Source organism: Drosophila yakuba, chromosome X (assembly GCF_016746365.2).
Source record: "Drosophila yakuba strain Tai18E2 chromosome X, Prin_Dyak_Tai18E2_2.1, whole genome shotgun sequence".
NCBI classification, from domain to species: domain Eukaryota; kingdom Metazoa; phylum Arthropoda; class Insecta; order Diptera; family Drosophilidae; genus Drosophila; species Drosophila yakuba.
Genome location: NC_052526.2, coordinates 14,943,499 through 14,970,938, shown reverse-complemented (window position 1 = coordinate 14,970,938; position 27,440 = coordinate 14,943,499). Strand labels below are relative to the sequence as shown.

General features: G+C 45.6%; 5 protein-coding genes across 5 annotated transcripts in view; 2 read left to right on the top strand and 3 right to left on the bottom strand.

Annotated features, from left to right (window-relative positions):
* LOC6525480 (serine-rich adhesin for platelets) overlaps positions 1-10,983 on the top strand; it is a 63,523-nt gene extending 52,540 nt beyond the window's left edge. Inside the window, exons 4-5 of the mRNA XM_039370719.2 lie at positions 5,894-8,072; positions 8,543-10,983. Coding sequence (XP_039226653.1) covers positions 5,894-8,072; positions 8,543-9,618 — 3,255 coding nt within the window. The 3' untranslated portion in view covers positions 9,619-10,983. The remainder of the gene's footprint in view (positions 1-5,893; positions 8,073-8,542) is intronic.
* LOC6525479 (actin-histidine N-methyltransferase) lies at positions 504-12,637 on the bottom strand. The gene is made up of 3 exons (XM_002101278.4): positions 11,597-12,637; positions 1,458-1,715; positions 504-1,387 (listed from the first exon to the last, which is right to left on the bottom strand). Exons 1-3 carry the CDS (start codon positions 12,475-12,477, stop codon positions 880-882), a joined length of 1,647 nt encoding a protein of 548 aa, XP_002101314.1. The 5' UTR covers positions 12,478-12,637; the 3' UTR covers positions 504-879.
* A 1,044-nt stretch (positions 12,638-13,681) lies between these two features.
* LOC6525478 (probable peroxisomal acyl-coenzyme A oxidase 1) lies at positions 13,682-16,132 on the top strand. Its single transcript, XM_002101277.4, has 2 exons — positions 13,682-14,798; positions 14,946-16,132. The coding sequence occupies exons 1-2, from the start codon at positions 13,840-13,842 to the stop codon at positions 16,018-16,020; spliced, it is 2,034 nt and encodes a 677-aa protein (XP_002101313.1). The 5' UTR covers positions 13,682-13,839; the 3' UTR covers positions 16,021-16,132.
* A 51-nt stretch (positions 16,133-16,183) lies between these two features.
* Positions 16,184-17,252, bottom strand: LOC6525477 (leucine-rich repeat-containing protein 57). The gene has a single exon (XM_002101276.3). It carries the CDS (start codon positions 17,035-17,037, stop codon positions 16,321-16,323), a length of 717 nt encoding a protein of 238 aa, XP_002101312.1. The 5' UTR covers positions 17,038-17,252; the 3' UTR covers positions 16,184-16,320.
* Positions 17,253-17,642: 390 nt separating this feature from the next.
* Positions 17,643-25,707, bottom strand: LOC6525476 (innexin inx1). Its single transcript, XM_002101275.4, has 6 exons — positions 25,201-25,707; positions 21,129-21,572; positions 19,990-20,097; positions 19,048-19,203; positions 18,611-18,963; positions 17,643-18,544 (listed from the first exon to the last, which is right to left on the bottom strand). The coding sequence occupies exons 2-6, from the start codon at positions 21,375-21,377 to the stop codon at positions 18,322-18,324; spliced, it is 1,089 nt and encodes a 362-aa protein (XP_002101311.1). The 5' UTR covers positions 21,378-21,572; positions 25,201-25,707; the 3' UTR covers positions 17,643-18,321.
* Positions 25,708-27,440: the final 1,733 nt, after the last annotated feature.

The window sequence follows — 27,440 nt, the reverse complement described above, 5'->3', positions numbered from 1 at the left end:
GTACAATTTAATTTCCATACCCCCGCGCGTTCTGAAACTGGCCGCTGACCACTGACCACTGACCTCTGACCCCCGAAAAGACACGTTGGCACATTGGGCGCAATCAAATACTTCGCTCCTACAGACAACGCCAGAAGGCATTCAGCAACCAGAAAACAGCATCCAGGATACAGCATCCAGTATCCAGTATCCAGCACACATGTTCATGTCCAGGGTAGCCGGTGTGGATGGGGCGTGATGGTTTGGAGGTTTGCAGGTTTGCAGGTTTGCAGGTTTGCAGGTGCGCGGGGGATTCGTTTTGCAAATTGATTGGTTTTTGAGGCTGTCACAGATGGACGTCTGGCAGTCAATTAGTTATGGGCAATTAAATGAATTGAAGTGGAATTTTACCCAACCTTCGTTGGCCCGGAAGAGATGCAACCGCAACTTGAAATGCCTTTTTCCACTTTACTTGCATTTAGTCATCGCAAAAACTCCTGAAAATATTATAAAACTGCGCGCTGTGCTGTTTGACTTCAGTTTTAATTTCAAAATACTAACACTGTTATGTGTATAATTAATAAAATAAACAAACATAAAACAATAAAACGCTATAAACTAGAATGCGCGGACAACACTAGACGAACACGACTTTAAAATCGAGCACAATATTCTGTTGTGCAGAATATTCAGTGTACAACAAATCGATCGTTGTAGAATTACAAATTAGTTTGGTATCCAACTTCAAAAACAGTCGACTAAAACTTTCAGTTCAAATAAGTTAAGTAATGGTACAATTAAAAAAAAAAAAAAATAGATAGCTACTTGCTAATGCTAGACTGAGTTATTGATGTCGCTTTCGATGGCCACTCGAATTTTGTTGGTGGTTTGCCGATATTCCTAGACCTTGCGATGCTCCTGGGCGTACTGTAGAGCTCCGGCGAGAATGCTCCGCTCCAAACGGCGATAGAGGAGCAGCATGAGCTCGATCTCCTGCCCCAAACTGGCGCCATCCTTGAGCTGCAGCTGAGACAGCTCCTTCACCTCGTCGGCCTCACGCATTTCCTTATCGAAGACGGCCAGGAGCAGCTTCAACCTGTCCTCCAAGAACTGCCAGGTTCGCGTCTCATGATCCGTCTCCAGCGCGCAATCGATGTGCAACAGATCACCAGCCCGCTCCAAGTCGCTGCACCAGTGATCCAGCTGCTCGGCACTCATCTTGAACACCCGTACGAATGCCAGCAGCTCCTTGGAGATGAAGTCCGGCGCGGGCAGCACACGCAGCTCGGCGGTGTGCCGTATATTCAGCTTGTCCAGAATGCTGGCCCTCTTCGCAGCCAGAGCGTCCGTGGGACTCAGGCCCACGCGAATATTCACATAGTCCTTGAGGTTGTTAACGTCCACGAAACTATAAAGTAAATAAAGAACATAAACATAATATTCTATCATACATTCCCCATCTGTTTCAAAAAGCTTACCCATTGTGCACTAGCAGATCGGTATTCGACCGATCGCCGTAGTAGATGAAAAACTGCTCTCCGGCGGCAACAGCTTCCTGGGCGGTGCACTCCAGTTGCCTGGACACGGCGGCATAGAAGGAGGTGATCTTGCCCGGCCTATGGTTCGCCATATCCCAGTAGGGAATCAAGGCGGAGATGAACTTTGGACTGTCCTGCGCCTCTTGCTTTTCGCTGGGCACCAAATTCTGACGGGTCATCACCGTGGAAACAGCCCATCTGCAAGATACAATCAAAGACGTTATAAAAAAATATTATAATAAAGGTTGTGTAATTTGTTTATCCATCAAACTAAAGAGCAAAGTCGACTTGGTTTAAAGAACATTATGTTGCCCCGTTTTTCGGCTATTTTTAGCTTCGTTTTTTTTTCGCTTTGCTGCGGTTTCTGCTGCTTCGGCCACAAAGAAAAGTTTTTCATTTAATTGTGCATAAATTTTTCAATTTAATTATGAAAAGCAGCAACTTGTTTGAAGTGGTTTTGGGGTGGTAGTCGCCACTCACTTTGTTAGAAATCACCATGGACAAGAGCTAGAAAAGCCATTGCAGTAAGTTTTTCACCTTTTTTTTCCGCCCCCTCCACTCTTGGCCATATTTATTTCTGGGCGGCAGTGAAAAGCAGAAGAAGAAGCGGAGAAGTTGTAAACTTTTTCTCGAAGCCTTTGTATTGGCTGTTATGTCTTGCCAGCCAGCTAGCCAGTTTGCACAGAGGCTGCCGAGTATTTTTATTAAAAGTAATAAGTTATCAGGTGGCAGTGCTGCCAGTGCTGCCAGTGTTGGTAAGGTCCCAGCGAGTGCGGCCCTTTGTGGCGACTGTACCTTGGAAAAAGTTAATCAGCATTCAAGAGTCTGCTGCTTTGCCACTTTCCCACTTCTCTACTGCAGTTAATCGGATAACTGAACTTGAATGCGCCATTAAGTTATTTTATTTAACATAGCAAGCTATTCCTTTGTCGACATACGTACATACATACATATGTACATTTGCAGGAAAGGCAATTGAATAGTTTGCTATGTTGTATCGGAAAGAGGATTACGACTTGGAGTGGCAACGAAACATTTATTTGTGTCCAACTAACGACGGGCGAAGTATAATTTATGTTCGGAGCTAGTTATGATTGACTTGTTTGCTAGAGTCGTAAGTATATGCTTTGTAGGGAAAACTCTGAGCTTTGTTAACGTATCCTGACATTTATCGATGAAAATCGACTCACAAGAGCAGCATCCGTTTTTTTCCTACGCTCATCGACTGACGAGTAGTCTGGAGGTAAGAACCAAGAATGAGGGATGTCAGGTGCGCTTCTCACCTGTCATTTGCAAAAGGGGAAGTGAGTCAGGCATCCAGTCAGGCATCCTGCCATCCGGATTTAATAAACTCTGCGAGCATTTTCAGTGACATTTTCAAGTGACTCGAATTGTCGACGTCTTTTGTGGTCCTCGAACTTTGGCCAGCCATTACGTCTCACAATAATATGTGTCAAAAACAAGCCTTTGAATGCCGCTCTCCAATTGTAAATGCTAAATGCAGACAGGTTGCATTCATTCTTATCCAGTAATTGGGATTCGTGTGAAACTCAGCTCTTAATTCCCTAGATTCCAATACCTAATTTCCTGCATAATCCCTCCATCTGCTGGCAACCACAAAAAAATGTTGATTTATGATTCTGGCAAACGTATTGGTTTGCCGGACAAGTTGAGACTCTTGCGATACGTGAGGTCTTCTCATTTCCCAGCCTTCGTGTGTCTTCATTATGCATGCATACTCCTTTTCGGCTGTTCCTCTTTCCAGAAACTTGGAGCAAATTGAAAATGGAGCAGCAAGGATGGCACAACAAAAAAAAGAATGGCAAAGAAAGCTGACTCGATAGAGATGTCACAGCAAATGACGTGAGAGAAATGCGTGTGATGGTCGGGGGCTGCAGTCTGGATGCCATGGCCATCGATGCCATCGATTCGATTTTCCGGGGCTTATGCAACAAAGTGTCCCCAGTTTTCCCCTTACATTGTGCATTGTTTGCATGCTTTTGCCAGCAGGATTTCTTGTATTTTCCTTGGCATTGGGCATTGTAATGAGTTGTTGCCGCACAAGTTTTCCATAAATAGTTTGCCTCCTGGCATTTGGGTCAATTATTTCGGCATCTGTCTGTCTGTCTGTCTGGCCAATTGAAGGGGGTCGAAAAGGTGAAACCGCATAGGAGGGCATGCCATAATACATTAGTCTGATTAAATGACATGGATGTCCATCGACTTTGCCGGCAGTTAATCAAAGGCAAACATACCAAGCACACAAACACATACATATATTATTCATGGCTCAGCATATGTACATATACTTGTATGCATGCATTACGGCTGTTCATAATCAATCCAGTATCCGCTATGCATCTTTTCATGGCCTTCCTTCCGCTCCTCTGGCCAGTCGAAAATTGAAAATTAATTACATAGACATCTCCTAGGGGCTAGAGGCTTCTGTTTCTCAAGACGCTTTCATAATTATGGGCAAAGGTTTTTGAATCAAACTATTTGATATTCAATTACATGCCACAATGTCTCATCGACAAATTTACTGAATACAATTTTGGTAATTGAATTTGTTAAATGACACACATATGTAGACTTTGGAACGTCAGAATTAGCTATAGTATAATTATTAGCTATAGTATAATTATTAGCTATAGTATAATTATTAGCTATAGTATAACATCAAGTTAAGGCCTTTATATTGACAACTTTCTTTTGCGAAAAATGTATCTTATTTTCTAATGGAGTTGGCAATGGAGCGCAGCAGCTGGTTTTTCCCCATAAACAACAGACATTTGATTAAATGTCAATAATCCAAAATAAGCGTAGGTTTTCACGTGCCAAAAAAAAACTCGGGAAACTGATTATGGTGGGAAGTCAATGAAGAGCGATCCAAATATTTATACATTCCATCAAGCAGATGACACGGGCTCATCCATCACACCGCCATTTATGCGGAATGTGGGAATGTGTTTTTGTACACTTAGAGAACTAATACGGGTACTTGCAGATACGAGGGTCGTTTGATAAGTCCGTGACTTTTTGAATAAAATATATTTTTTTCGTCAAAGAAGCGTTTTATTTCTCAACATAATCTCCTTTTAGCTCTATACATTTAGTCCAGCGTTTTTCCAATTTTTTTATTCCTTCCAAATAATAGGTTTTCTCAAGGCCCTCAAAATAGTCGTTTGTTTCTGTGATGACCTCTTCATTTGACCCGAATCTCTTACCGCCGAGCCATTTCTTCATGTTTGGAAACAAAAAATAGTCACAGGGGGCTAAATCTGGAGAATATGCTGGATGGGGTAGCAGTTCGTAGCCCAATTTATGAAATTTTGCCATGCTGACTACACACGTGTGCACCCGTGCATTGTCCTGATGGAACAGCACTTTTTTTTTCGCCAAATGCGGTCGTTTCTGCTTCAAATCAATATCGAATCTGTCCAAAAGCTCTGAATAATATTCGCCGGTGATCGTTTTACCCTTTTCAAGGTAATCGATGTGAATGATACCTTGTGCATCCCAAAAAACTGTGGCCATGACCTTGTTGGCCGACAGACCCACCTTGGCCTTCTTTGGTGCACGTTCACCCGGAGAAACCCACTGTCTTGATTGTTCTTTGGTCTCTGGTGTGGTGTGGTGGATCCATGTTTCGTCTACGGTAACGAAACGGCGCAAAAATTCGTTTGGATTGCGGTTGAACATCGCCAAACACTCCTTTGAAATGGTCACACGGTTGCGCTTATGGTCGTGTGTGAGCAATCGCGGCACCCATCGCGCGGAAAGCTTTTTCATGTCCAAATATTCATGTAAAATGTGATGTACCCGTTCAGTTGAGATGCCCACAGCCTCAGCTACCTCACGCACTTTCATTCTCCGATCATCCAATATCATTCCATGGATTTTGTCGACGATTTCTGGCATGACGACCTCTTTTGGGCGACCTGAACGTTCGGCATCACTTGTACTGGTACGACCACAACGGAACTCAGTAAACCATTTCTTAACCATTGAAATTGATGGTGCAGAGTCCCCATAATATTTATCAAGTCTTTCCTTGGTTTCGGTGATGGATTTTTTACGCAAAAAATAATGCTTAATTAGCACACGAAATTCACTTTTTTCCATTTTCGTTAAAATTCACGAGATCGTCTGCTTTCAATGCCTATAAAACGCAAACCAAAAAACGCAGCTTTCTCAAAATTTTACAGTCAGCTGTTAATCGATAACTGCTGACAGGAGCAGTGTTGTATTTAGAGCAGGTGCGCGGCAAATACAAAAAGTCACGGACTTATCAAACGACCCTCGTATATTATACCTAATACAACGCTTTCGTTTCGGAGCAAATTGTTTAATAAATAAATTCTCTTCACTTGCAGCTGCTGCAGACAGGCGTTTCCCTGATTGTGGAGGATTCAAAGGGCTCCAGCGATGGCAGCGGCAGTGGAAGTGGAAGTGGAATGGGAATTGGTACCTCATCCAGTCGTCGTCGCACCGCTCAGTTGGCCACTCGCAAGCGGAAACGACGCCCCCAACTGCCGCTGGCCACGATGGGTGCCACGGAAGAGGACTCTGGCCCAGAGCCGACATCTGCCTACTGGCGCGGTCATGTGGAGGACGATGCAGATGCGTTGCGCAGAAGGAATCAACCGCTGGTAAGGGAGCCCATGGCTGCCCTTGAAAGAGATCGCGAACGGGAGAACCAGCGCAAGCGGGTGGAGCCCACCGATGCCACTTCGCAGGGCAGTAATCCCAGCAAGGCATATCGTCGTCCCTATGGACAGGCCAAGAAGGAGCCCATGCCCATGGTCGAGGCTGGCGCTGTGGCGCCTAGCAAGACATCCGTGGATTTGAAGAACATACTGAAGAATTCTGGTGGCCTGAGTCTCAGTGAAATTCTGCAGCAGAAGAATCTGTCGTTGGATGATCTGCTCAAGGGTAAACAGAATGCTCTGTTGGCGTTGCAAACAACAGCCGTTGCACCACCAGCACCACCCACGTACTCGTCTGCCGGCACTCGAGTGGATCCACCAAAGAAGTCGTCGAACCAACAGAATAAACAGGGTGTAAGGCGATTGCCAGCTGCGTATACCACCACCAGCAGCGCTGGCAACGATGAGGATGAATCTGTGGTAGCCAAAAGCAAGGCCAAATTCCCCAACGCCCTGCAGCGCCTGAAGCTCTTTGGCAGCTCTTCGCGGGAGAGCAGCACCACAAGACGCATTTTGGGTGGCATCAATGGGCACAGTAGCACCACCATGGCCACCAGCACCAGTGCAAGTGCAAGCACGCCAAGCACCACCACACGGTTGCCACTCTACAAGAAGCGGCAGCATCTGCGCTCCACCCTAAAGCCACCGGGACTCTTCAAGGCGATCGCCAGCAGCACCACCACCACAGCAACGGCGGTGACCACCACTCAGGAAATGGAGACCAGCACCGCTTACTCCACCAGCACCACGGTGGTGAGCAATGTGGAGGACAGTCGAGAAGAGGAAAGGGAAAACTCGGAGGAAAGGGAAGATGAGCAGGATCAGAAGCAGAGTCAGGAGAATCAGGAGAATCAGGAGCATCAGGAGAATCAGGAGCATCAGGAGAAGCAGGAGCATCAGGAGAATCAGAAGCATCAGGAGAATCAGAAGCATCAGGAGAACCAGGAGGTAGTGGAACCCGATTCCAGTGAGGCAGAGTCTGGAGAAGGCTTTCCGCCCACCGAGACACCAGAGCCACCAGCAGGTCCCTCCGCTGCACCCGGAAATCCCCGCTATCGTCTGCGAAACTCGAGCATCAAGGAGAATCAGAAGCGATTGAAGGACAACTTTATAGGCGGCACCAACGGAGACAGCAGTGAGGAGTTGGATCTGGTGGAGGCTGCACCCAGTTCAACCACATCCGCCACACCCTCCAACAGAAACAGCGAAGAACTTAATTACGGCGAGGATGAGCTGGAGAACTTCTTCGACGAAGTGGAGAGTCACACGCACCACACTCGCGTGCCAGCACCACCAGCACTTGCACCTGCACCACCAGCAAGGCCACCCACTCCTGCAGCAGCACCACCACCACCACCACCAGCACCTCCTTCTCCCTCCTATGAAGCAGCACCATCAGCACCACCGTCCTATGCACCACCACCTTCTTTGTCGGCGGCAAAGCCAGCGCAATTGAATGTCATCGACGATGTGGACGATCGCACCGATCTGCTGGAGCTCATTGAGGATCGGCGATCGGGCAACCGACTGTTTAAGGTACTGGAGCAGCGCAACATGACACTGGAGGAGCTGATCGAGCATCGGAAACGCGGCTCCAGCCAACTGCATCTGGCCACCATTGTGAACGGCGGCGATGAGCACTCCCGTCTTTATCCCGGCCAAAAGGTCCTGCTGCAGGACAACATGGACATTGTCACGGCCTTTGAGAACTTTCCGCACTTCAATCTAATGGATCTGAAGAGCGTGAAGCCCGATGAGATCAAGACGGACTCGCAGGGTTCCAGCTACTTCACCTCCATCATCGACATCGAGCCGAATGACGAGGTCAAACCGATGGGAAGTCGAGGTATTACGGCTGCAAGGTTGCGCCAGCAACGTCAGCGAATGGCGGAGGCCAGGGGCGTGGCAGGAAGAGGGGGCGGGAAAGGGGGCAGTGGCAGGAGGGGTGAGAGTTCAGGATAATGAGGTCTTTTGCTCCTTCGCGGGCTTCCACATAGAGAAACAGCAGCTAATAAGATCTTAAAACCCCTCGAATTTTGCAATTAGTTGGCTTAAACGCCTGAAAAGCAATCAAATATAAGTAATCACCTTGCGTAAGTTCAATTTTAAAAACTTAATACTATTGTATGGCATAAATAATTGTTGGTTAAATGGTTTTAAATAGCCCGTAAGATCCCTGCCTGCCAGCTGCCCTATACCCTAACAAACCTAGCCAACGAGCGAACTGAATAGCTCCTCCGTTTCCTCCGTTTCTCGCCGCGTGTGCGCTGCCCTAATCTCGTTCAGCTTCCTGTCGCTCAAATGCTTTCCTTTCAGGTCCCGCCTACGCACAGACATCCTCCGCATCGGCGACCATTGGAGCGGGCACCGGCACCATTTCGATCAATTCGCGGGGCGAGAAGTCGCTGGGTTTCTTCCCATCGTGGAAGACACTGGCACTCGCCTCCTTGGCCACCGCCACCGAGGAGAGAAATCCCTATTTTCTGCCGCCGCCACGCCTGCTGCTTGATGGAAGTTCCCAGGAGGTGGACTCCAATGCAGCAGACTCGGAACCCACTAGCATTGACATCGATCTGGGCGTGAGTCCGTATGGCGGCAACTTCTCCTCGCTGGCGGACAACAGCCGCCTGCCGCCGAATAACGATGTGATCGATGAGATCGAGAATGAGGTGGCGCGTGCGCACGATCTTTTGGATTTGGAGCTATCCGGACCGGGATTCCATCGCAGTCCGGCTGCAGCGGCAGCCACATCCGCCGTATCGCAGCAACATTTGAGCAGCTTGTACGCCAGCATGCCATCCGGTATCAAGTCAGCGATTGTGGCCAGCACGGCGATAGTGGTCACCGCCTTGGCCACCTTCCTGGTCATCTTCGTCGTGTGCCGTTGGAAACAGCAGCGCAGAAGGAAGAGCAGCTACCTGCGCACCTACAATGCGATGAAGAGCAAGCTGCCGCAGATGGTGCAGCCATCGCGTCGTCCCTCGATGCGCCAGCACATGGAAGAGCTGGTAATTGGATCCGGTTCGGGCTCCGGTTCCGGTTCAGGATCAGGAAGTGGATCAGGTTCGGGCTCAAAGACGGGCATAACCAGCATCTCCACATCGGTGGCCTGTTGCACGCCCGTCCATCAGCTGCAGCGTCAGAGTTCCCTGCTCTTTGCCCGCGATGGTTCCGCCACGCTGAGCACCGCCACGTCGCTGACCACGAATAGCACCACGAACACGAACATTACAACGGGGGCGCAGCCACCTGCTCCACCGGATTCGATGGGTGGGCGTGGCCTGGCCATCTCGCTGAGAAGCGCCCAACAGAAGCTGAACACCATGGATCCCAGTTCGCCGGAGGTGCAGGAATATCTATTCGATACGCTGCGCAAATCCTTCGACAATTAGGCATTAGGCAGTAGGCTCCTCTAGTAACAATAGACCGTTGTTTAGGCCAAGTTTTATATAAATGTACACTTAACACACACACACACACCACACATACACACACCACACACACACACACCACACACACACACACTTAACGCGAAGGAGCAAAAGTTAGTCGATTAATTAGTTTAAGCAGGTAGGAGGTGGAATTTTTTTGAACTCGATTAGAGGAACATTCTGTGAGAGAAAGTAAAACTAACAAAAACAAACCTAGAAAACACATTTAGACAGTGCGTGGCATGGCCATAAGGCGCTTTGTAAGGCAAGGTTGAAAACGATTTACAACAAATTGTGTTTATTTTTGAAATATTTGAATATTTTCGAAATTTGTCTACGTGATTTGCATACCAGATTGGAAACTAAACTGTATATTCCATTTTTGTTATGAGCTATTTTTACTTTATTTATTTTCTGCTTAATTTGTTTTAGTTGTAGGCCGCAAAAACCTAACTCAATCCGCCCTACGTTTATGGCGCGCACTGTTGCTAGTCTCTAAGCCCGGCAAACTATCGTTTCCAACTATCTAGACCTAGAGTATGATCCATCAACCAAAAGCGACTCTATCAACTAAATCATAGGACACGGCATTCAAATGGGTTTCTTAAGCACAAGATGATGACGAAAATGAAAGCGAAAACGAAAACTAACCTAAATACGGTGAGCAGAACAGGATCTTAGCCAAATAAAGTACAGTTGTGTTCAGGCACTTTTCCACTTTCCCAAAAAAAAAAAAGAGAAAAGCCCCAAATCGAATGAATATTGAAATTCGGGAGAGCGAAATAAAACCATTTATGAGGACAATAAATATTAACGAGGAAATTACGAAACGAAAAAAGAAATAAATGAAAATTACGAGGAAAACTGTGTTCGATACGATTTAACCGCAGCAAACTTCTTTCTGGCACTGAACAAAAAAACCAAAACCAAAACCAAAATTAAATCGAAAATAAATCGAGGGAAGACATAAATGGGCGCTAAGTGGGTGTGGTCTTTAGCACAACAACAACACTAATAGTTTAAACGCTAATAACTTACTGCAAGAATCAATAAGGAGAAAATAGAAGAAACACCTGTATTTTTTCGTAGTGCAGGCACTTTATATTTGATTTGATTTCTGTTACCACCCCCCCCCCCCCCCCCTCTCACTAGGCAGTAGAACATCTGGCGACAGTATATACAAATATATATACAAATATATATACATATATATATTTATATATATAAATATAATTATATATTTAAGCACGCTCAAATATATGTATGTAAATAAGTTTCAATTTGATTTTTTTGAGAAATAAAATGTAGAACAAATTGTGGCAAAGATTTCAAGCATTTCGAAAGCATTCATTCGACTTTTTGACCACAATCAAAGATTGGTGTCGAAATCGCGGCACTATAAATACAGAAGCGAGTGGAGAACCACAACCAGAACCCGAACCCGAACCAGACACATCCCAGTGCACCATGACCCGCCCGTCCCAAGTGGAAGCGGATCCGCAAATAGATCTTCGACGATCACAATGCCAGACGGGAAGGTCAACAATGGTCGGCCAATCTGGCCATGTGCATCTACTCTCGCCCGAAAACAAACAGCGCCAGCTGTAAGTCTACATGTAATTTATGGCCAATGGGACAACTGGCAGTTTCGGAGCAAAAGGTAGCCGCAATCTGAACCAAACAAAAAAAACCCACACACTTAAGGAAAGAACAACACACGGGAGCGGATTTAAAAATGGAATTCCGGAAAGGTATCAAATCTATTTCTAGGCCAACTGAAGAAACTTGGCCATAAGCCATATTTACCGCACAGAATCATATTTCTTTCGCTTATGGAAACCAATTTATGGCATACATCTTCGGAAACCGCTGACCTTACTTCGGCATTCCATTATCTTCCAGTATCTTAAGCGATTCCAATCCCATTCATGAAACTCACCTGTAGAGCTTGTAGCAAAGTCCGCGCTGCGTGAAGAAGAGGCCTCTCTCGCCCGGATGGCTCCTGTTCCCGGTGCTCGACTCGGCCAGGGTGTGGGCGTACCTGTAGAGGAAGGCGTACTGCTTGGCAATGACGCGGCACTGACGCAGTGCCAGGGAGCAGGCGGCTGTGCCGCGGAGTCGCTCCATCTGCTTGGTGGTGAAGTAGAGCACGGTGCTGTATTTGGCGGGCAGAACATCAATGTACGGCCGCCATTCGCTGAACTCGCCGCGTATCTTCTCGATGAGCAGATCGTAGGCCAGGTTCAAGTGGGTGGCCTGCGTCATTTTGCCAAATAGACGGCAATCGGAGTTGTTTTCCTCGGAGAAGATGAGCTTGCGGGGCACGCTCAGCACCAGTTCTTCCTTGGCCAGCGGCCGATTGGCCCGCAGACCCAGCTGGTAGCCCGGAAAGATGGCTATCTCCAGACCCTCGCTGTGGACGCCGCCATCTTTGGCCCACGCACTGAACGCCTCCACTTTGGCCAGACGGGACTGATCGTCGGGGTGATCGGTGATCTGTGGACACACAGCCTGGCTGAGTGGCTCTTCCACGATCATGATTTGTTTCAGCAGCTGCTGCAGCTGCTCGTACTGCTTCCATTCCTCGTTGGGATTCGCCGGCTGCTTTTCCACTAAATCCAGTAGTTCATCAATTAGCTTGTTCAGTTGGCTTCTCTTTTTGGCGTTCAAACTGGGCAGGGAACTGGCCGCCTGCTGGTCCTCGAAATCTTCGCTGGCTGTGCCCGATGCGGATGCAGTTACTCCGTTTTGTTGTGGCGGCGACTGTTGCTGCTGCAGCTGCTGTTTTGTCTTCTTGTTGCGCTTGGTGTTTTTGCCCATGGCGTTGCCGTTGGTGGGAGCGAGAGAGAAAGACAGAAAGAGAGGGAGACAGAAAGCTAAGCGGTACCGGCGGCCCAATACAACAACAGCCAAATAAGGAAAATAAAGTCCAAGAAATCTGCACGCGGGCGATCAGCTGGCCGGCAGTGTGACCATTCGTCGGGCGCCACGAAAATACTCAGCCAGCTGGTCACACAGCCAACGAGCTTTTGTGCTTAAACATATTTAACAAGGGTATTCTTAAGCTTTTATTTTATTATAAATGTAACGATTTCTTAAAAACTAGCACAGCAATATTTTTGTAATAAGAATTGTTGTATGGTAATACAAATTATTATATGGTAATAAATAATTATTTAATTTAAATTTATGCGGCATCTTTGAAGAGCGCGAAATTTAAATTGAGAAGTTGTAAAGTCCTAGTTTCATAAGTTCTGTTTTTATGCATATGTATAATAATAATATATTTAAATATATAAATATAATAGGTACATACCTTTAATTTAGCAAAATCTAATTTTAACCGCTGTTTGGAAGATATTTGTTTCCATTTTAAAGCAATTTGACAATGGCCCATTGGGTTATCTTGGATTTTGTATACGCAAGTGAGAAATATTATGATGATAACAAAAAATCCGTTTTTGGAAAACAAAAACAAGAAATGTTTATAATCGCTTATCAGTGCTAAAAATAAAACTTGATCTGAAGAACTAGTACATCTTATCAGATCTTTACGCACTTTGTCCCATCTTGGCTTAGGGTGGACCAACACAAATAACTACTTACGCTTATATTATATAAAAAAATAAATAAAATAGCAAAATATAATTAGTGCAACTCGTAGAAAGTAAGCAGTTTGAGCAACTTTCAATATAGCACTGCTTTGCAAACGGAATATGGTCCACCCTAAGGCGCACGCACTTTGAGAGTGGCTCAGTTCTCAGTTCAGTGACTCCAATGCAGCAGCAAAAACAGCAAAAACAGCAACGACGAGCAGAGTGCGAGAGAGAGGCACTCCAAAGGCGTAGCCAGGATGGAGCATTCAAAGGGGGAACGGGGAAAGGGGCTAGTATACAATACTTATTGATAAAGCAATGGCTTATATGCTGTATCCTGCATCACTTTATAGTTTGTCATTTATCTGGCATTTCGGATTACTGATAATGGCATGCCCCCCTCGTATCTCCGCCTTTGGTGACCTGGCTGCCATGTTTCGCGCTGCAGAAATGTTTCTTGCAGCCACCACAAGTGCGCAGTGTAATCGAGTTGCTCGATCCGAGAAGTTGCGAGCTCCCGAAGATCGCGGCGAAAACTCTGGGGAATAGAGAACTCTGGCGATAGAGATCGAGAGATATAGCGAGCATGTCTGTGAATGCGGATCTGCAGAGGGAGCGGGCGGCGGCCACCTTGGACAGCGAGGACTTTGCCCGCTGGTGGGCGGGTGGTGCTTGGCAGTTGGAGGAGCGTCGCTCGCTGGAGAGGCGTTTCTTTGAGGATCCCGCCTTCGCGGATACAGTGCATCCAAGCTGTTTGTCGTACAAGGAGCGCTACGAGCAGACCGTGGCCCGAACCACACGTTTCCTGGCCAAACTGCGCCAATGGCAGCGGGAGAAGCAGCCACAACTCCAGCTTAGTGTGAATATGCTGAGGGACTTTCGGCTGCTACTCTCCGGATCCCTGGGCACGGGTCTCTTCCAGCAGAGTTTTCCCCTACGGATGCACTTCACCATGTTCATGACCACCATATTGAGCCAGGGCACCGCGGAGCAGCAGGCCCAGTGGCTCAATCGAGCCTGGCACATGGACGGCGTCCTGGGCACCTATGCCCAAACGGAGCTGGGCCACGGCACCTTCCTCCGCGGCCTGGAAACCCGTGCCGACTACGATGCCCTCACGCAGGAATTCATCCTGAACACACCCACGCAAAGCTCATACAAGTGGTGGCCGGGCGGACTCGGTAACACCGCCAATATGGCCATTGTGCTGGCCCAGTTATATGTCAAGGGCAAGCACTACGGTTTGCAATCATTTGTGGTGAGGATCAGGGACGAGAGAACCCACGAACCGTTGACTGGAGTCGATGTGGGCGACATAGGACCTCGTTTGGGTGGCAATGGCGTGAACAACGGCTTCCTGGGACTTCACGATGTGCGAATACCGCGCAATCAAATGCTGATGAAGAACGCCCAAGTCCTGGCCGATGGCACCTTCGTCCAGGGCAGACCGCCGCTGCTGCTCTACGGCACAATGGTCTATGTGCGGGTCATTACCCTGAAGGATGTGCTCTTTGGACTGCTGCAGGGTGCCACCATTGCCACCAGGTGATTATGATCATGGTTTCTGCAGACTATGATTATCATACATGTTTTTAACCCCATAAACACATTCAGTACATCCAGGGTTCTTAAGATAACAATCTGTTTATCATTATCATTACGTTGACACACATATCTTTATCATCGCCACAGGTATTCCGTGGTGCGTCGCCAGAGCCGGATTAACAGCGATGAGCCGGAGGTCTCCATTTTGGATCACGTCACACAGCAGGCAAAGATTCTGCCGCAAATTGCACGAGGTGTGTCCTATCGCCTGGTGGCCGATTGGCTGTGGCGCTTCTACGCGGAGGTTCTGCGCCAACTGGAGGATGAGAGCATGGCAGGACGCAACTCGCTGCCGGAGCTGCACGCCCTGAGCTGCTGCCTCAAGGCGGTGGCCACCGACGAGGCCAGCGAGGGCGTTGATCTGCTGCGAAAGAGTTGCGGCGGCCACGGTTTCCTCTCCTCGGCGAATTTCGATAGCATCTATGGTCTGGCCACTGCCGCATACACCTACGAGGGGGAGTACACGGTACTCCTGCTGCAGACAGCTCGTTTCCTGGTCGGCCAGTATGTGGATAGTCTGAAACGCAAGGTGCTGCCCACCAGTGTCTCCTATTTGAGGGATACTGCCCGCTTGGTTTGGGGCAAGAATCTGGCTGCGAATTGTGCACGAGCCTTGGAAATTTCCGCCTTGGAGCAGGTGCGTCAGGCATGGCAGACCCAGAAGATGCATCAATCCAGCAAGGTGAGTGCCGAGATGGCCAGCAATCTGGCTGGCAGGCAGCTCACCTCGGCTGCCATTGCCCATGCTCACGCATTCTTCACACGCAATGCGCTGCAGCAGCTGGAAGCACTTCGAAAGAAGGACGATCTTAGCCCAAATGTTTCCCTCGTCTTGGGCCAACTGGTGGAGCTATTTGTGATCGATACGTTCCTGCGCCAGTCGGGATGCGTGCTGCGATGGAACAACGGCATCACTGGCACCCAACTGCGCTTCGTGGAGCGTCGCTTTGAGGAGCTGCTGGCCAAGCTGCGACCCAATGCGGTGGCTCTGGTGGACGGCTTCGATTTTCACGATCGTGTCTTGGGCTCCACGCTGGGCTGTCACGATGGCCGGGTGTACGAGCGGCTAATGGAGGAGGCACGCAGGAATCCGGTCAACCAGGAGCCCGTCAACTCGTCCTTCCACAACCACCTGTTGCCCATGATGCGGGGAAAGCTGTGAGCAGCATCTGGAATCTTATTGCTGGCAGTTTGTTTTCTATTTACCTACATGTTATACACTTATGATTACACTATCGTAACTTTTTTTTAATAAAGAAAATAAGATTTTCAAATTGTTGCATCTTTTTGCACTTACCATTTCCGAACTTACTAGCTTTCTCTTGTTTAAGTTGTCTTTTTTCGTTTTATTCGTAACGTTTTACACTTTACGCATATTGAATTAAGCTATTAAATTAGTTTACGCTGATAAATAAAGGCTGGGATACACACAAAAAAAATGGGGAATTGATCGGAATCAAATTTAGAACATCTTCTTTCTGACCGCCGTATAGCGCTCCATGTAGACATCGTAGCCATCGAGATCGGTGAACTGTTTCGAGTTGAACAGATTGCCGTCGACGGCCAGGTTGCAGATCTTCGAGTCCTTGAGGATCTTGGGTGTGAAGGCCGCTGCCTGCAGGCAGTTCTCCTCGAGCCGCAGCGTCTTCAGCTTGGGACAATCGGCCACGTCCTCCGCCAGCGAGGATATTTGGTTCTGATTGAGGTTCAGTTCGGTCACATACAGTCCGCCCACATCGGCGGGCACATTGGTGATCTTGTTCCTGGACAGATCCAGGACATCCAGCTGCTTCAGGCCGCACAGCATGGAGGGGAACTCCTTCAGCTGGTTGTTGCTCAGGTTCACGGTCTTCAGGTGAGTGCAATTGGCCAGAGTCTTGGGCAGCTTGGTCAGCATATTGTCCATCAGCAGCAGCACCTCCAGCTTGGTCAGTTCGCCCACCACCTCGTTCAGTTCCACCAATCGATTCCCGCTGAGATTTAGGTGCTTGAGTAGCGTCAACTTGCCCAGTTCGTCGGGCATACGTTCGAAGCGATTCTCGGAGAGATCCAGCGTTTTCAGGACATTCGGGTAGGCCTTGAGCTGCGGCGGGAACTCCTGCAGCCGCTGCAAGGATATCTTCAGGATTCCCGTCTTCTGGGCCGTCTCCAAATGTTGTTTTATCTGTTTATTGCCCATTGTGCCAGGCGTCTCTCTCTAGGGAATTCAAGGTTTTTCGGCTGATTAATAGGTGGGTGGGTCTACTGATGATTAATTTAGAGTCAACACTCGTTCCTTTCGGTATCTGTGTTCCGCTATCCTCGTTGGGCTTGCGTTTTGCGGCAAACAAAACACTTTAACCAGCCAATTAAGTTTTTATTTATTTATTTCTCTCCTGTGAAATATACCAGATGCATACCAAAGTGCAGAATATGTGCCTAAAAAATGTCACAGCTTCGACAGCGAGATGGATTGGAACTCTACTAGATAATTAGTGTTGACACAAGCCTACAGATTTAGCGGAGACAACTATCTCAAACACTGAAAATATTTTCGTACTCTTTGTTTAGATTGTTAAGATACATAGGTACATTACATTATGCGCAGAACAAAGCATATTGAAAAATCGAACATAAACATGTCATATTTTTGCCAGTTGTAAAAAGTTTTTTATTTCATATTATATTTTAGTTTCATATAAAACCTTAGCAATTCTCGCCTAAAACTACACAATAAACTTAACATAGCGCATTTAATTCTCAGTTTTATCCCCAAAAATAACGTTATGTGTAATGCAAGCAGTATTATATTATGAAAGACTCAAAGCAATATTTATTTGTTATTATATTTTCGGTTGGTTCCGAATCGTTTAAACATTACTCCATATCATGCAAAAATAGTATCTCTTCATATTTTTTCAGGGGGTTTCACTTTCTTTTTTTTTAGCGATGTCTCCTATTTATAGATAAGAACTAAGTATTAAATTAGATTTTACAATTAGGAAAAAAAAAGATTTTGTTTGCAGAAAAAAACAAGGAAAATCTCATAATATTTTTTTGTTTTTTTTTTGTTTGTTTGTCTTGTTATAATTGATGGAAAATCAAAAATTAAAAAAAAATTAAAATAAAAGGATTGTCTTTTCTGCCAAGCGATTCGAGTTGTGATCATTGATTAATCCATGTTTATGATAGCTTTTGGGGCAGGGGACGGGAAGTGGGTTCAATTGGGGAGGGGATCAAAGGTCAGGGCTTAATCACAGAACTACCAACGTTGGGCGTTGGGGGCGTGGCCCTGTCCTGGTCTTGAGTTTCAACTAAGTAGTATTTGTAGTGATTTGTGCTAAATAAAAATTAAAGTAAAAATCCAAAACAGAATTCGGAATTTCGGGTTTCGGACAAAATGATGGGGACTAATTAGGCAGGGTGATTGATATATCGAACGGCATATCGGGGCATCATCTCATATACGATCTATATATGTGGTCTACTTGGCACGATCGTTCTTGGAGGGCTCCACCTGCTTGGCAAACTCGCTCATCACGTCCTTGTAGATGACCGGATCGAGATTGCGACCCAGCATATAGATGAGCCACCAGTCCCCAATGTCCAGTCTGCGGGACAGCCTGCCACATATCTCCATCGGAATCATGCGATTGCGGGCGTTCAGAAGGCGGGGCCGGAATTTCGGCATAAAGATAATGCAGGCACTGCAAACAATGCAAATGTAAAAATCAATTAGGTATACGAAATTTGTAAAACATTTCAAAACTTACCGGAACACTAACAGTCCGATGAGCAGGACGAGCAAAATCCAGAACCAGAACCAGATGAACACGTACGTCTTCTCGTTCACAATGTTCAGCGGCAGGATGCAGAGGGAGTCGTGCTTTTGTAGCGAACCAGATGGACCATACTTGTGGAAGGTGCACTTGGTCACACGGGGGAACACATAGACCATGGGATCCACCCTCTGTTCCTGCGGCACATCCGACAGCCTCATGATGTTGGTTCCATACGAAAGGAACTCGCCGTCGAAGAAGCGATTCATCAGATACATCTGCACGATAATGTTGATGCAGCAGAGAGCTTCGCAGGCCCAATACCGAATGGCGTACAGCTTGTGGCGCTAATATACAATATAAATATAAATAGAAATAGAAATACAATCAGTTTGAGGATCGAAAGTGTTAGCTCTGGTCATCCAACCCACCTTCACGTGCTTGATCAGATAGTCCAGCAGGGCATCGCGTTTGGCCTCCTTCTCCTCGGGAGTGCAGATCGTGATGTTCAGACCCATCACAATCATGCGCATCAGGCCGCCCTCGAATTTATTCCACAGGAATTTGGGCGTATAGCAGGCCATGGCCTAAAATGCATAAGGAAGTAGTATTAAAAACATTGCGTATACTAATTGTTTACTGTTTTATTTTTTTCAACCTTATTTACATACATATTTAACTGGGAAATCATATAGCAATTGTTTTTTATGAAACTCTGTCCAAGCAATTGACACGTTCCAGCTGATGTTGCTGCTGTTTTTCATGTTTCCCAAACTATTTAGCAAGTCATTAATTATATTTGGTATTTCACAAGTTCGGAGCACACTTGTTGCGCTTTCCTCATTTGTTTATATCGCTTGAGCAATACGTTGACCCATAGCCGCCCATTCCAAACCCAAACCCATCCCAAGTGCACGGAAAAAAAATATGCATCCTTCAAAGGTTTCTTTTAGAAGCGGAACAAAAGTATAGAAGTTAGTTGGCTGCCAATGACAATCGTCAATCGAAAGTGTTTCGAAACTGGCCTACTACTTATTTTAACCTAAGTAAAGCTACAAACATTTTTGCCAGTGCATAGCACTCCCCTATATCTCCATATATATCCACACATGCCACGCACTCAATTGAACTTAATTGGAGCGATTGCCACTGCGTCAAAGAATCGAGACCACGAGAACACAATAGTGCACAGAAAAAAACCAGATGTTTACTTAGAATCTTCCTATGACATAGCAAGAGATCTTAATCTTGGTAAATAAACGATAGGTGTAAATTTGTGATTACTCACACCAAAGAGATGTGATAATTGTATATGCAATAGATATCTAGTGATGTCTTTATGAATCAGAAGTGCCTTAAGATAGGAAACTCACCTGGAAGAAAAGCACGAAGCAGACCCACTGGTAGTAGGTGTAGTACTTCTTGGCATCCTCATCGCCAAAATCATTGGCCACTCCAGGATGAGCCACCTCTCGACCAACCTGAAAACGGGAAAAGAGCGGAAAATGTTATATTAATAAGTGGTAAAATAGCATTTAAAGTACCAACGTGTCGCTTGTTATCTACACTCAATCTGTCACCTCCATCAGATCAGAGCCTCAATTAAACACACAAAGAAGAGACTTGAGTTCTCCTCGTGGTTTTCCTGATTTAATCCGCCCACAAACTCCAAAAAACATGCTCTGTTCAACTAGTTAGTGCGACTTGGCTGGTAATTTGATCGGCTAAACTGCCAAAAACCAAACATATTTCCACGAAATCGTGGCTTAGAGAGTTATAAAACAGTTTCCTGCCTTGCCGTGTATGAAATATGAGCCCATTCCCCAGAGGAGCTGTGCACAGCAAGAAAATGATTGGTATTACTACGAGCCTTCCTTTCTCTAATTCTTCATTCCTTGTTTTCTGGGTATATTACTACAAGATTACTAACCTCTATACCAAGACTGCATTTTAAGTCGCATAAATTGAATTGATCTTTAATGCACTCTATTTTTCTCAGTGCTAGGGGGACATTGGAGTTCCAATCGTGGGGAATTCAATTTCGGTTTTTTTTTTGGTCTTCTTGATTTAGCTCTTTTTTTTTTGTGACTACCAACGATGGTACAAATCGTATGCCCGCAGCAGAAAGGAGGCAGCAGCGGACAACGCCCAGTTTATAATTGCTTTATAGGCCGGGCATGAATTATGAGCGTTGTACTACACATATCACATGTGTATATACGAATACCTTGGATGAAGTCCAAAGGGTCGGACGTGTCCGGCGTACTGAAAACTTGACAGGCGTCCAGAAAAAAAAATAAAAACCAAGAGAGACAAGCGAATGGCATTGAAAGCGATCTGCAGTAGATGGGAACTTGGATCTTGGATGAAGCGGAAATGGAGCACTAAGCACTCCAAAACGAACGTATGCATGGGGTAAAAGATACTTAAAGAGCTGTCCAAAAGTATGCTAGGATAGCAAGAGATCTGAAAACCCTCAATTCCCCTTTAGAATCCCCTTATCCAAACTCACCTGTCTGCGAAAGGCGTCCGGCATGGTGAAGGTGCTGTGGATCCAGCAGAACGTGTTGACCACGTGCGGCGGAACGCCATTGACGATGCAGCTGATCGGCTGGCCCACATACTGGGTGGCGGTGATGATCAGGCTGCAGGTGAGCAGGAGCACCGTGGTGAAGGAGTTGTGCAGCCGGAAGACGGCGTTGTCCGTCTGAATGTCCTGCCACTTGAGGTAGCTCTTCAGGCTACCCAACAACTTATACATCTTGGCACAGTTTCGATCTCAGTGGGCTAGTCAGGTGTTGGCTTCTCGGTGGCTTCTCCTTTTCCGTTTCCGGGCAGTGGAGCTGGTCTTTTCGAACGAAAAACGGTGGTTAGGCTAGACGCGACCTTAACTTTCTTTTGCCGGTTCTTGTCTTGTTTCGAATTCTCTTGGCCTTCAGCTTGCGATGCATATCAACTGCAAAGAAATAATTCATACAAATCTATGAAAAAACAAAATATCTTGAAAATGCGCCTAAAAGTGTGCAGTAGTATACATATAGGTTTACCTATCACCTTCATCACATTGAATGAAACCAAATTGATGCCATTAGACTTGATTTAATTTCTGTGTAGGTGAACTTAGCAAATAGAATGCTGCTATCTCGCTATCTGTGAAGTACATATCGCTGATTGGAAGACTACAAGCGCTCCACCAAGCAATTGAAGTTCACCGAAATGTGTACAATGTACAATTTCGTGGTGAACTGTGAGCTTCTGATTGATAAATGCGCAGAGCGTGAGTATTTTGGCATAAATCAACATCAACTAATAGAATCTTGAGACGGTTTCAATTTCAATTAAAGATACATTTCGCAGCCAGTCAGATCCCTTGTCAGCTGGGAAAATTGATGCGCCATTTAAGTAACCAATTGCCATTTGCTCCACTTGCCTGTGTGGCCTATCCGCTGCCATCTGAGACGGATCGGCTTTGGTTACTCTGGGTAACTACTCTTGGTGTCTCTCCGCCTGGGAAGGCATCCCACTGGGGGCAATGCACCTCCAGTGGCTCTGGCTCCTCTCGCGATCTTTGCGCAACGCATTTGACCCAAGCGCCACTGGAAGACCCCGTCTCAATTATGTTAAATCGTTTCGGTTTCTTTGTCATGCGGCACGGCACTTGGCTTGGTTCTTGATCACTGCTATAAAACTTTTGCTACATTATTTAAGTAGTATATTTTACTTTTTAGTACAGCTCAGCTTAGTTCTTTATCATTTTACCGCCACATTGTAAGCACAAAAGTAACTCCATGGGCTGTAGGCTCCCAAAAACCATATGTGCTAAGCCATTTCCCACATAAAATGCCTTTTTTCAGGCCCAAAAGCCCGTCCCCCCTTTTTGCCCCCCGCAACGCTTCGCTGACTTTGCCATTTAGCTTTTGAAGTTGCAGCCACATAAACAATGGCCAACATCCTCCCACCCACCAACCCACCACCACCCATCACCTCCCGTTTCCACACTCGCACACACATGCAACTGCCACTTGTTGTTGATTTTCCTTGGTTTTCCTAGGCGGCATTTTCATTGCCAAGGCCGTGGGGCCCATGGACTGCAAGTGTGTTTGCCAGCCAGAAGTTGATAGTCGCGGTTATTGTGGAATTTTCGCAGTGCAAATTGCAATTTGTTTCGGTTTTTAAAAATTCTAAAAAGGGGGGAAATAACGAAAGCTGGGCGCTAGTTTTAGGTGTCAGCCCCACAAATTGTTTTGCGAAAAGGTCGTCGTCGCAATTGCAATAATGTCATTTACGTGCTGTCGCTGGGCAATCATCTGTTTTGAGATACCCCCAAATACCCATTAAAAAACAGGGGAATGCTGACTTAATCATCTGCTCTTGAAGCTATACCCTATACCCTGTAATATATAAACACTTTGAATTCAAATTAAAAAAGGGAAAACTTGTACCTAACACGTTGTTTCACTTTTCACATTTTCAGTGACTATTTCACTTAGCAAATTTATTTAGCAATTGTCATTGTTAATTTTTCTAGTGTCCGCACACTTTGTTGTCGGGTCTTTTGAAAGCTTTAACATGCTTAACCTTAACATGAATACAAACACGAGAACTGCAATGGCAATTGCATTTGGAATCTGCGCTTTTTGTGTTTTAATTTTCTATTTTTTTTTTTTTTGCGAGAGTCTGTCTCTTGAAGTTGTGACGTCAACTCAAATGCATTCGACTGTACAGCGAGTTTGTATTTTTTTTGAGTTGAGCGGAGTTGAATCATTTTCATTAGGGTTTGGTTGCTGTTTTACTGGGCTTTGTTGTTTTTGTTGCTCGGCTTTGGTTAGCAGCTGGTCTCCAGAGCGGAAGTTGCCCTTCGGGTGTGCGTGTGTGAGAGATACTAGGGGTGACATCAAAAAACACACACTCTACTCACGCACATAACTACATGTAGCTTAACCTTATGATATTTCTAAAGTATGGTGCCTAAATGCAGCCGCATATCTGAAGTAGGTAAAGTATTACAATACTTTAAAAGACTTTTAAATGACAGCCAGTCATTACAATATTCAATACTTTGTAGAAAGTGGCAAAAGCTAAACAAGCTGTTTCACAAAACTCTATATTTGTTGTGCAATTTAATATGGCTTTAACTGGTTATATTTGATGATGGATGGTTGGTTTTTCGGAATATGTATCTAACGAATAGCTATCGACTCACGCTGCCATCGCTAGCGATCTATTTACGCGGCAGCTGGTCCAGAACGAACCTTTTCGGCCATCCACTTCTGTGGCTAGTAACTTGCATGCAGCTCGGTTAGGATCGTATCGTATCGCATGGGTTTCGATGGGATGGGATAGTTATGGTATAGTATGGTATAGTATGGTATGCTATGGTTTCGGATCGTTAGAATGCAGAAACCGCAACGTAGCGTGCTCATAATAGGGATACCAAGAATGGGAAAGAGCGAAGGTAGGTGGCTTAGGTATACTAGTGCCCACACTACGTGCTCCTCCCCCTATTTGATGCCCTGATTGGAGACACATGCCTGGAAACAATGAGTCGCCACTGTTCTGCGTCACTTAAATTGACCATTTCCGTTTGCAGGGGGCAGGAATTTGTTGGTGAAGGGGTGGGGGAGAAGGGCAACGTCGGTAGGGAGCATCTTTGGGAGATGGCAGAGATGCCATAGATGTCGCCGAACCCGTCAGACGGCGAACTTCTAAAGTGGACTTCCAAAGTCGGTAAGATTCATGGGAAATTATAAGAAAAGGAAAGAAGCGTGGCGATACAGGTGAGGGGGGAAGGTGGAAAAGGGGAACGCTAATAGGAGAAACCTCAAAAGAGGAAATGAGAGGGATGGGGGACAAGAAAAGATTCATGAGATTTGGGAAAAACTTGGAGTCAAGACCATTGTTGAAGTGATAAAACATTGTAGACGCAATCGTAAATCATGACAATAGAAACTCATATATGAAATATCACAACAAACTCTGGCAAACTTCCAGTTGAGCAAAATTACATTTGCAAACAAATCTTTGTATCAAGATGAATTATTGCTTACTAATACTGACGTACATAGTTTCCTAAGACAATGCCCACGATTGTTTGCCCATCTATCTGCTCGTGGAGAGTAGTTTCAGCTTTAAGTAAAGCTATTACTAACAATGCTGATTACGAAAAATAGCATAATAGTTTTGGTTTTTGGTAGAACGGACTTTATCATCGAGAGCCCCCAAAAGTCCTTGATATTACACGACGACTGTCGATCAATTCCAATTGGCTCCAATAAGCTTTAATCAAAATGATGCCTCGCGGCTGACATCTCATTTCGTCTAATCTCGGGGGATCGTCTTTTAAATAGTTATACAACTAATCCCAACGTCTCTATCTCTGTCCCTGTCGCCCAGGTGGGCTTTCTCGTTCTTCAGAAGTCATCGGTGTTATTCGAAAGCTCGGCTCAAAAGCTTCTTGTCTCGATTTGGCTGGCAGCTTTCGTTGGCAAGATGAAGAATGCATTCCCCCCGCCCCCCGCATTTCATTTCTTTTCCCCACATTTCTGTTTGCATATTTTTGATTACGTTTGTGGGGATAGACTTACGCAGAATTCCGTTGTCTTGTCAGGCTCTTCTTCTTGGTTTTTGTTTTGCTGCTCTTCTTTATAATTTTGAGTTTTTGTCACAGCATGGCGCGTGTGTGTGTTTGTTTTGGCACTGCTTCCTTTTCTGTTAATTTTTTTTCGTGTCTTATTTTTTTTTGAATCAGCTGCCAGGTGGCCGTAGAATTTGCATGAAACAGGTTCTTGAATGCAGCTAAACAATATATTTTTGAAATATGACTGTCCAAAGAAAAAAACCGCGCACACACACTCACTGCAAAAAATACGAACGCAAAATGGAAATTTTCCAAAAAAAATATATATATAGTTGTGTTCTTTAGTTTCTGTTAACAATCCGGTCGTGTTTCGTGTGTCGTGTAAGGAGGGCTTTCCTCGATTTTCGCTGTGTTTCGAATTTTTCTTGTAATTTTCCTGTGTTTTCGAGCGCCGCGTAGACGCTCGCAATGGCTTTTGTAGCACGCTGTCGCCGTCGCCGTCGACTGCCGCTTGGTTTTCAAATTTCACAGCAAAACTCAAAACCCATTCCCATTCTCATTCCATTTCCCATTCCGCGCCATTCCGCTCTCCGTTTCCAAGCCGTTCTCTCTCTCTCGCTACGCTCGCAGCGAAACAGCTGGCGAACGGTGAGAGCCGAGCCGAGAGAGTTTCTGTTTTTAATTCGCTCTTTGTTCAACTCTCTCTTGCGCTCTTCCGCTCTCCCGCTCTCCACATTTGTTTATTTAAACGAATTAAGCCTTAAATTAAACTGATCGCTTGCAATGAACTAAAATTGGAGCAGCAATTGTCCAGGAGATATATTTTTTTTTTTCAACCCCCACCCCCTCGATAAGTCTTTGAGCCCCCGTAGCTTTTTTTCTGATTGCTAGGCTTCTTTTCCTGCTTGGCTAACTCCAATTTCGTTTTTGTTCACTTATTTTCGCGTTTCTTTTGTTTTGGCTTACGAAAAGGTATGGAAAAACGTGAAATTCTTAATATCTGCACTGCGAGAAATTTTAGCCTGCGCCAGAAAATGATTGAGCATTTCTGGCTTTTTGGAAAGATAAGCTCACCCAAAAATTATAGATGCACTGTTCCCAATAAACCTGATTTCGAATACAAACTATGGTTACCTGATTTTCAATACAAATTATGCTTAAACAAAGCATTTGTGAATCAAAGAGAAATCTTCGTGAGCAACGGGTGTAAAAACGTTCCAAAACGTCCGAGATTATAACCCATGAGTTATCATTGAACAATTATAACTGATTGATGGATAGGCATTCATATACAATATTCCATCCATTTGGTAATGATTTTGACTATATAAGCCAGCATCTCTTTGATTGTCAACAATTTTTTTTTTAACATGGCATGAAACATTTACAGATACTGTCACTGCCTCAACATGCCAAGTGTTCTATTTGATTCATATTCGCCGATCTCCCATTTTAATTGTTTTGTTTACATAATCCTAGGTTACAGTTGGCATTTTCCCTGTCTCAGCACGGGTTTCTCGGGACGCCGATGGATGGATCTCGATAAGAACGTGTTTCGCGTCGAAAAGCGAGTGATATCGGATCCGATTGTTTGCTAAATCTTTCGGCGTGTGCGCACACTTTCGGGCTGCCTGTCAGTCAGTCAGTTAGTCAATTGGCCAAACCCTACCCCTACCATTGTGCCCCTCAATATATGGCCCGATCTCAAGTTACAGTTATGTCTATATGCGATACACATATGCAGCTGTGGGTGTGTATGTGTGTGTTTGTGTGGTGGGGAGTGCTTTTGGCATTGCAACCGCATTTCGGCCTGGATTCCCCCGCCCTTTTAATGGTTTTGTCTTACGTTCCGGCCCTAAAGAAATCGGTCGTGTTCCCATCTCCCCCGATTCCCATCTCCATGGTATCATGCGGCGAGTTCGTGTTGCTTTTAATTTAAAATTAAGGTTTTTTTTTTTCGAGCTCGCTTGTCTTGACATGGCCTTTTTATGGGTCCACAATAAACTGCGCACTTTCGGGCATACAAAAACGAAATCAAACCTTAAACCCAAAACCCCCTTTCCAAAAAAAGAAACAAAAATTGTAGAGGTAGGAAAAAATGTTAAGTGCGCTGTCATTGCCACGGACATGAGAAGCGAGTAAATTGAACTCGAATTGAAGTTTGAAGTTTTGGGTCGACCAAAGCCTGCGATATTTGTAACACGACTGTAAACCCACAACTCGAAATACTCGATAAAACCGTTGTCC